Below are 9,931 nucleotides of genomic sequence, written 5' to 3' on the forward strand. Positions count from 1 at the left end.
ACCAACTTGGCGTAAGAGCGAAGAGCGCCGATCCTAAATATCGGAGAGGGGCATAAACAGAAAATAAAATAAATTAGTTTTTTATTAGCAATTATTCTTAGCATTTAAATAATATTGGATTGTAAAATTAGCATTGCTTATATTGCAACTAATTTTAGTTATTACTTATTTGGTAATGATAGATCTAACTTATCTTTACGCTTTATATAAATGAATGAAATGCTATGAAATTTCAGCGTACAAAGCTAATAATAAATTAATAATAAGAAACAATGTAATTCACGAAAATATTAACCGAACCATCGAACACGAAATTGCATCTAAGTAAAAATTCATCGTGAGGTTATTTTTATTAACATTGATAAAACCGGATATTCTAGTACAGGCACATTGTTGTAATCGTTCGAATTCGTTGCATATTTATAGGCTAGAGAGAATGTTTATTGTTTGCTATAATTATTTTCAGCATGTCAGTTCGACAGAATTATTTCATCACTTTACAGTGATGAAATTATGTCTTATGCCGGCGTATAGTATTTTCATTAGATAGTAGTACTTATGTGCTTTTAACTAATCAACATATGGTGGTGCATCCAGAAACAGCTCCAGAGCAGTTCTCACAGGAACTCCTCAAAGGCTTTTTGCTGGGTCATGATTTTTTGTCACACAAAAGATTGTGTCAAAAATATTTTTTTTTTATAAAACTTATTGAAGTTTAGTTTCTAATTATGCTGATTCATTAATTAATCTGAATAATTTTAAAACATATATGAAATGTAAGATAATCTGCAAATACCAATCATGATAAAAAGTGGTCTATGTCACTCCTGAAGGTTTCGTCTATTTCTGTGCCAAATTTCAATCGGCCCAGTAGTTTATTACAAACAAAAGTACAAATCTTTTCTCTTTATGATATTAGTATGGATGAGTATGGATAAAATCTCGTCTATGTTTGTTTGTCTGTATGATAGCGATCAACTTAAAAATTCTCAGATTTTTTTCGGTTTTCACCAATAGATACTGTAATTCCTGAAGAACGTATAATTTATGTTTGAGCCGCTAGTAAATTATATTGTTATATCAATATAATATATTGAAAACTAAGTGCATGTTGCAAAAAATGTGAATTGTTTGGAAAAAAAAGGAAGGAAAAAAATAACAATAAATAAGGAAAAAGGTGAAAATAAAGGAAAATTTCATATCTGAATCACAAAAGTATTGTTTCTTATGTTAATATGAAAATTTATTTATCCAGTTGTATAAATATTGGCTTATATGTAACACACCCCCTATTGCATATACATATAATGGCCATTTACACGTTAGGTACAAATAATGTATAATCAGTTTTTTGTTATGAGGCCTGACATGAAAACAAACATGACAGTACTGATCTTTGTTAATAAAAAAATTAAAAATCTGTTGAATTTGTTAATTAAAAAAAAAAATTAGTCTAAACCTATACATTCAAAAGTAAAACATTTATCATAAAAAGACACGGCAAGCGATTGCTTACATAATTTCGATTATGTTGCAGTGGTGGTGGAGAGCGCTCAAGAGAATCAAATCATTAAAAACTAATCTATAAACAATAATTTTTTTTGACGAATTTTCAATTTTCGTAATGATAAAGACATGTCGAATGCAGGAAATTTTAAATGTCAGACATCTTTCTTATCTGTGATACCTTTGAAAAGGAAGTAAGAATCTCGATCACTATCAGTTGATATATTGCATATAATTTATCTATTATACAAGTAAGTGGTCACAATATTAATGTATACGACTCGTATCAATACCTACAATATCTAATCTTTCACACTCATTCCGAATCTCAGCTGCTGTGGATTCATCGTCTTTTCTCCACTTCGGACATTATTATTCATGAGGTACATATTATTTAACTCTGTTCCATATGAGTGGAAACCGTGAGTGTCATTGAGCGAGCGTCAAAGAAGAAACCGTGAGTCACGGCCTGCGATGGTGATATTTAAGCAAATTTTTCAATAGTCAGTTTCAAACTAAAAATATTATGAAAGAGTCTGGCTAATCATAAATTTATAGATTATTCTAAATTTTCTGCGATTACTTCACCTTTTAGTTTTGTTAGTATATAAATTGGTAGTCTCGCAGTGAAAAAGAAGAAAAGTATTTTTTGTAACTTTATTGTGGATTTGTAACTTTATTATTAATTAGGGACGAAAATTATCCTTATTGTCTATTTATAAAAATGCCAGTACTAAAAGTGTCTATGTTGGAACAATCGTTATGAGAGTGTACTTATTTCATTTGTTTATGTTATCTATTAAACATATTTTGTCAAACAAATATGGAAAAAAGAAAATCGAATTTTTAACACAATGTAACACTGTTAAGTTCTTAAGCTGTTTGTCCTGGCTATATTTGTTATAAAAAGGTATTGGAACCGCGTGGTGGGTCATGGCCTATCATCCTTACCCATACAAAAGGAATGCCAATGTGCATTAGGGACATTAAAATGGCTTTCATGATAGTGAAGAGTGATATGTTTATATTTGATTTGCTAGACTCTGCTTCCTTGGAAATTTCGGAAAAGAGTACCAAAGTGTTGCTATATGTGGTTTTATTTCACAATCTGTGAAGTTAAAATATTCTTACAAACTGTCAGGGTATATCTAAAGGAAATAGTGAAATGCTCTAAGAACGACCCACCTATGTACAGAGAGTGGATTTAATTGGAAGGATAGAGCTGTTCTCTCCATCCACTTTCTGGATGATTAATTTTTAATATTTTGTTACTGCAATATGATACTGGTCTACACTGGAATATACCGATGTATCAGCACACGGTCATAGGATAATTATGCGGGTTTTCCTGATTGGAATTGTTATATTATGACTTTTTATAATCTTCTGATTTTTTATAACATCAAGTATGGATAACGAGAGGAAAAACAGTAAAAGTTGTTTGAACTGATGATTTCGTGGAACTGTTATGTAGTGCTGGCTGTTTTATTGCACTTATTACATCATTACATAATATCCTACTAATATTAAAACGCTCTTTTAGACAAAATCTACTGGACGGATTGTTATGAAATTTAGTAAGTAATTGGGTTGAATATAACCTGGAATAAAACAGGGCACATTTTTATCTCGAAATTCCTACCGGAGCGAAGCCCAGAGGCGCAGCTAGTTATACATATATACTTATTACATTACTGGTGTTTAACATATATTTGACTGTACCTTGTTAACAATTCACTTGCAATAAAACAGTACTAGATAGCCGTTCCACGAAGTTCGATGTGATCTTACAAACACTTATATCCTGTTTTCAGGACATTATATTTTTACTTTTAATTTATTTCTTGAAAACGTTAGGATAAATGGGCTGATACAATGAATTAAAGCAATAACAAAATGACGTTTTTATTGTTAAAAAAAGTTACAACTGACATTAATTTCCGGCATAGATTCCACAGAATAATGGGTTTTTGTTCATCATCAAAAGAAACAGGAAGGGATGATCAGCCTTCACTACGATTTGGTTTAATATTACTGACGTCGTTCCCACAACAAATGCTGGAAGAAAAGAAATTAAAAATAATAATAATAATGAATGAATGAATAATAATTTTAAGTTTCATTAAAATTAGCGACACGATGCGGGCGGACACATAAGTGAGCTAAAGCTCATAAAAATATATATATTTTTATATATTTTTTTTGAATATTGTATTATCATTACATAATGATGAATAGTGTTATTATATTACCATTGGCTGCAGCCGCTTCAGTTCCCACTTCATTGACTCTAATGTTGGCCTTCTGAATTGCACTAGTTACTGAGAGATTTTCAGTACTATCTAAGATCCCAGTTAGACCGGATTTTGAAGAGTCAAAAATGTCCGTTATATTTAACTGGAAGAGAGAAATTGTAATCAAAATTTTTGAATCAATCTCAACAAAAACATTTTATATTTAAAAAGTTGTTTGTACCTTTTCAAGAATATCTGTTAAATCTAAAGTCGTAGTGATATTATGGCGAGGCAAATACAACTGGCAAGTTTCATAAGACAATGAATTAAGTTCTGCGTTTAATACATCAGTGTCTTTTATTTTTTCAGCTACCGTTGCATAACCATCTATTTCGTTTGGTAGAAAGAGCACGTATGAAAAGTTACCACCTTTGTAAGGAATCTCTAGTATCTGTAAAAGAAAAAATATATTTAATTAATCAGGTGACTATATTTATAAATATGGTTGTAATAAAAATTGTTTCGATTTTACCTCAGCATCAAGGCTAGAACTATTTGCATATTTGTATGATCCCTTCCGGAACATTATTTCGACTGGAACAGTATCATCTTTGGTTATATAGAAATCCTGTGTATGGGTTAAATTTGGATTGAATTGAGTTTCCCAATTACCCTGTAAAATAATTAGATTTGTAAAACATAGTCAATACAAAGTTTGACATATTTTATAAAATATACAGACAAGGATGCTACCCATACAATATAGGAAAACCAGCTGTGTTGCTTCTAGACGGTCGTTATTATTGCCAATAATTATTAGCAAAAATAATAATATTAAAAAAACTAATAAAAACAAATTAATAAAAGAAAGGATAAAAATTATTTACATATGTTCAGAAAAATGCGGTAGCGTGCCCAGAAGGCTGACAGCATAAAATAGAAGTAAATAAGTTCTCACCAAGAAATATATCGCGTTGATCAAAACTATTCTTGTGTATTTACTAAACATATTTGGGGATACCAAATCCTGAATGAGACCATTGGTTACTTCATCGACCTGAAAAAATAATTAAATAGGTGACAACTGACATGTCCTTATTTCATGTTGGTATTAAAATAATAATTAATGTTTTTAAATGACTTACCCAATCGTTAATAGTATCAGCAGCATTTTGAGTATCACTGAAATCTAGAGTTTCAGCTTTAGAACCAAACACATCAACGGAGTCATCTTCAAAAGTATTAGTCAGTACGGCATTGTTGCTAACGTATGTTTTTGCTTCCAAATCTAGTATGACTTGCTGTTGAGCTTGTACTAAGCTTAATAAAGCAGGAAAGATTTTACGTATCTGAAACATCATATGTTATTATCAGTACTTATTAGAGAAGATAATTGTATATATATCTTTAATAATCATAAATTTTAGCAAAATTACATATAATAACAACCTTGAAACGAAACGTATTAAACGTACCCGAAAGAAAATTTACCTGGTCTTTATTATTGAGATTAAGTGCAGACATCAACTGATTGAAGGATTCTCCACAATCAGTCGCTAAAGCCAGTTGAGCCAAGGGAAACAGTACCGAGAATGGTGACATCACTATACTCTTTCCTGAGTTGATCTTTATCGCTTGCTAAAACATTAAGATATTTTGGTGCAAAAATGTCGATTGGTAAATAATGTAACAATAGACCTGAAACTACTGGAGCCAATATTTTGCAAAAAAAAAGAGATCTGTATCTCTTTTTTTTTGTAAAGTACAGATAGGAATTTGGATTAGATTTTTAAATATAGATGCTCACATGCAAAAAGTCGAGTGTGAAGTCAATGTTGCCGGTCGTAAGGCAGTCTTGTGGATCGTCATCCTTGCAATATCCAGTTGAGCAATTAGTTGAATTTGTTGGTGGCGTGGTTTGGGCTGAAGAAAAAAAAAACAAATATACTATGAACTACATGATATGACAATTTTATTTCTTAAAAACAAATTTGAAAACCTTACCAGTCACCTTTACTGTACTGTACTCTTTAAATCATTATTTATTAATTCTTAATTATAATTTGATATCTATTTTAATAATACACTTACTACATTTTTCTGGTTTGACGCATTTGCCATCGTCATTCAAATAGTAGCCATCTTTGCAGTCACAAGCGTTGACACGGCAAAGTTTTATGCATGCTTTAGGTTCTTGACCAATGTCTGAACAATGTTTGTTGCAGTTTATGCCACATCCGGCTTGGGCATTTTTATCGCCACCACAGGAAGCTATAATTAAACTTTTAATTTAGAAAACGTTAGGAGAAGTATAGTGCATTAAATGTGTCTTAGCAAATACCCACTGAATTTATTATGATCCTCATAATGTTTCTTCATCTTAGCATATTGTTATTGTTTCAAAAATGCAAAGTAAAAATATGTACAATTTTTATAGCTTATATGGTAATGTAAAGGTCAATTTAAATAAAATCGAACACGAGATACTTACGACATTGAGATTTTAGAATACAGCTTCCATTATCAGTTCTAAGGTAACCATTAGCACATACACATCCCTTCTTGCAGGCATCTGGATCTAGTTTTACGCAGGGCACTGGGTTTCCTAGTTGACTGCAGTTTCGGGCATCGCATCCACCATTAGTGCAGTTTGAAAATTCCTCATTTTCCGGACATTTGGGTTGCGTGTCTAAAATATCAGCAATGTTTATTATTAGAAAGGCGTGAAAGATAGTTATGCGGAATAGGGATATTCATCACTAATTTACATATTAATCCAAAGTCGATTCCCCGTTATCTGTCTGTCCTTATGTATAGAAAACTACGCACAACTACGAAACCGGAACAGGTTGCCAATAGCCAATAAATATAGTAACAGCATCGACAGTAAAATAGACATGTACTATAGCCATCATATATATCATATAACAATATTGTCTTGTCGCTAAACATCAACCTTTCATATTACGGATAAGACAGTCTTGGTAATGAATTCGATATTCATTAAAATAACCATGATCTAATAAACATGCAAGATATTTACACTCACCACACTGATCTGGTTTGACGCATTTCCCTTTGCTATTCAAGTAGAAACCATCTTTGCAATCACATGAATTGGAGTAGCATATTAAAATGCATGCTTTGGGTCCTTGACCAATATCTGAGCAATGTTTGTTACAGTTCACTCCACATCCTGATCTCGCATTTTTATCACCACCACATGATGCTATCAAAGAACAAGAAGTAACTAAATAAAACAATTTATTTCAATTTTAAGATTCATCATTGTAAATAAAATTATTACTAATACAATGAATAATAAGATTTAGGGAAACTTACGACACTTCGTTGCAAGGATACAAACGCCTTTGTCATTTTTGACATATCCGACGTCACATATGCACCCGGGTTCGCCTGGACAATTGCCGTCTTCAGCCAGTGCTGGACAGGCGATAGGGAAGCCTACTGCAGCACAAGTTTTTGGACGACATTGCGCAGCTGGGCAATCTACGTATGTTGCATTTGCGCCGCATGTTTCTGTAAAAAAAGAATGTTTAGAATCATCTTAGTCAAAATCATTCATCAAGGCCACGTAATCATTGATTAATTGACAATTTACTTACTTGGATTGCCATTACTATTATCACCGTCATTATTTGAACAACTATCAGAGTCTTTTGTTTTAGAAGAAGAATAACTTGATGATGATGATTTTGCGAAGAGAATTATGTCTAATTATTGTTCGTCAAAATATATAGACTCAGAAAATCTTAATATCGTGATAATAATCTTCGATTTTTTTTTATGTTTTATTTGTTTTGGATGCTAAAATATAAAATTTTAAAAGGTTTCATCTTTTAGTTACAGTTAAAGATTTCCGTCGTAACATCTTTCAGTAGTTTTACAGTTTGTTATAATAAAGACAGGCCAACGGGGCATATATTAATAGGACAATACTCACGGCTGAAGTTACTGCTGCTGCTTGATAATGAACTCGATGACGACTGAGATGACGTTGATGATGATGATGAACCTGAGCCAGATGACTTTGTGCCTGATGACCCTGGTAATGAACCAAATGAAAATTCATTTCTAAATGTTGAAACCTTATCGCAATTGCAGCAAAATATAATTAAAATACATAATAGATTGAACGGTCTCACTTTAATAGAAATTTACCATGATAACTATTTAGACAATAAGATGCTTAAAGATCTAGAAATCCTTACAATCTTAAATTCTAATATCACAGCATATTACAGCTATTACCGATATTGGATTAATGCAACAATTTGGTTATGACACCATTAAACACGTTAACTAAGTATATATTTTTTTATAAATTAAATCACCAATAAATAAAAGTTTTATACCTGAGTTAGCAAAATGAGTGTTAGCCAAAATGGCTGCCAGCATCAGTAACTTCCACATTGCTGCAGCAAACTCCGTCTGCCCGTTAAATTGTAATTTTTACGTGTTTTATAGTTAGTATTGTGTTCCACCTGTTCCAATAAATGTAATATGAATCAATAATGTGGTACATCGTGCAAAGAAAAACAAACATTGTATTTTTTTATTATCAGACTACATAATTGAAATACGTATGCTTAACTTTAGTATTTTCCTTACAAAGTTGATTAAAAACGTGATCACAATTTGAATGAACATTAGTAAATAAAAATTATTTTAGTTTTTAGTACTGTTTATGGTATACAAAGCCAAATGAGCAAGCGGGTCACCTGATGATAAGTGATCACCGCTGCCCAAAAACGTCTTTAATACTGGGTGCATAATATACCCGATGTTGGCTATTCAAGAATTTGAGGACTTGTTTCTTGAAGGTTTCAATGTCGTATTGAATCGAGAATACCGATGCAGTAAGGATTTCACTTTTGATCGTTCGAAGTTCCTTTATTACTGCTAATATCTAGATTTATTTATTTATTTAATAAGGTACACCAACAGTATTTACACACAACATTCGACACAAAGCACATAAAATTAAGTTCTTATGTAAACACCAATGACAGGTATACACAACGTTTACCATAGATTTCAAATTAACTAATCAAAATTTCTTAAAAATATAAATATGATTCAGATTGAAGAATTGAATTTTTTAATTGTACCGGTTGTAAGGGATGGTGCGGGTACCATCTTTCGGAGTACTCCACATGATAGATGCGATAAAGAATGCACAAAGATGCGACATCCTAATACAGAGTGAGAATCGAGACGTCTGATTATGTTATCAGGGTCCACGTTTTTGCAATTATTTATGCATGTTTATTTTTCTGTATTTCAACACTGGCTGGTTAATTATTCTTGATATATTATTTTTTCATGACTTTTAAATTTTATAGTATTTACCTCTTAACCGGTAAAACGTTAGTATGTTAATAATTTATTACCTCTACATGATTCACTATTACTAACAATGTTTTTTATACACAGTACCAAATTGTTCTCACTTCAAGGGTTAAGATTTACGAGTGGGTTTATCCACAAACGTTTGTTGAGTAATTTGTCCAAAAACTTTTCTAATAATGAACAGTAAGGTCGAAAGTTAGCTACTTTGTTTCTGAAGAGAGTCATGTAAAAAATAAAGTAGAGTTTAATTTGAAATCTGGCTTAGACTTCATATTAAACTTTACTTTTTTTTTAAACTTATTTAACAATACTTTATTTAACAATAAATTACATGATATCAAGAAAATATACATTAATATGTGTATTTAAAATGTAAGAACTAAAGACATTATTATAGCAATACGGTTAAAGTAAAAAATAGTTTACAGAATTTATAACGTAAAATTTGAGAATTATTGATAATTGCTGAAAGCTGTACAAACTTTACGACATTGCAAAAATCGATTAAGGTCAATAACTTATTACATGAGAAGTACAGGAGGGATAACAAATCAAATTGTAATATATGAAGATTAGTTTATCGTCGCACAATTGGTTCGATATTGCAAAGAGAACAATGTCTGGCGAAAAGTCTTCGAAATACAGCTTACGATGTCTGGAAGAGTCATATAGATAGACAAGTTGATTTTTATCTATATATAATTTAAATCTAAATTTGTTATATCTCTTAAGCTAAATTTGTCTGTCTAGGTACATGGTAATTGTAGGTATTTATTTCTTAAGACTGGTTTATGTTCCAGATTTATTTCAAATCGCAT

General features: G+C 31.2%; 1 protein-coding gene across 2 annotated transcripts; it reads right to left on the reverse strand.

Moving 5' to 3' along the window:
* Positions 1-3,395: 3,395 nt before the first annotated feature.
* On the reverse strand, positions 3,396-8,246 carry LOC128670488 (antichymotrypsin-2-like). Of its 2 annotated transcripts, XM_053746187.2 has the most exons (14): positions 8,117-8,246; positions 7,705-7,806; positions 7,083-7,280; positions 6,790-6,969; positions 6,232-6,429; positions 5,832-6,011; positions 5,548-5,663; positions 5,232-5,378; positions 4,886-5,089; positions 4,699-4,797; positions 4,273-4,413; positions 3,982-4,191; positions 3,759-3,903; positions 3,396-3,564 (listed from the first exon to the last, which is right to left on the reverse strand). In XM_053746187.2, exons 1-14 carry the CDS (start codon positions 8,172-8,174, stop codon positions 3,440-3,442), a joined length of 2,103 nt encoding a protein of 700 aa, XP_053602162.1. In that variant the 5' UTR covers positions 8,175-8,246; the 3' UTR covers positions 3,396-3,439. The 2 variants fall into 2 exon arrangements, with proteins under 2 accessions (XP_053602162.1, XP_053602164.1); XM_053746189.2 differs by lacking the exon at positions 7,705-7,806 and having other exon boundaries at positions 8,117-8,209.
* Positions 8,247-9,931: the final 1,685 nt, after the last annotated feature.

The sequence above is a fragment of the Plodia interpunctella genome, chromosome 6 (genome assembly GCF_027563975.2).
Source record: "Plodia interpunctella isolate USDA-ARS_2022_Savannah chromosome 6, ilPloInte3.2, whole genome shotgun sequence".
In the NCBI taxonomy this organism is placed as follows: domain Eukaryota; kingdom Metazoa; phylum Arthropoda; class Insecta; order Lepidoptera; family Pyralidae; genus Plodia; species Plodia interpunctella.

What these genes read in the sequence shown, in the direction of transcription:
- LOC128670488 (XM_053746187.2), bottom strand. Translation starts at nt 8,174, where the DNA reads ATGTGGAAGTTACTGATGCTGGCAGCCATTTTGGCTAACACTCATTTT. An exon ending in GTTCTAGCCTTGATGCTGAG is followed by an intron (nt 4,192 to 4,272) that starts GTAAAATCGAAA and finishes TTTCTTTTACAG; the next exon opens with ATACTAGAGATTCCTTACAA. An exon ending in TAACAGATATTCTTGAAAAG is followed by an intron (nt 3,904 to 3,981) that starts GTACAAACAACT and finishes TCTCTCTTCCAG; the next exon opens with TTAAATATAACGGACATTTT.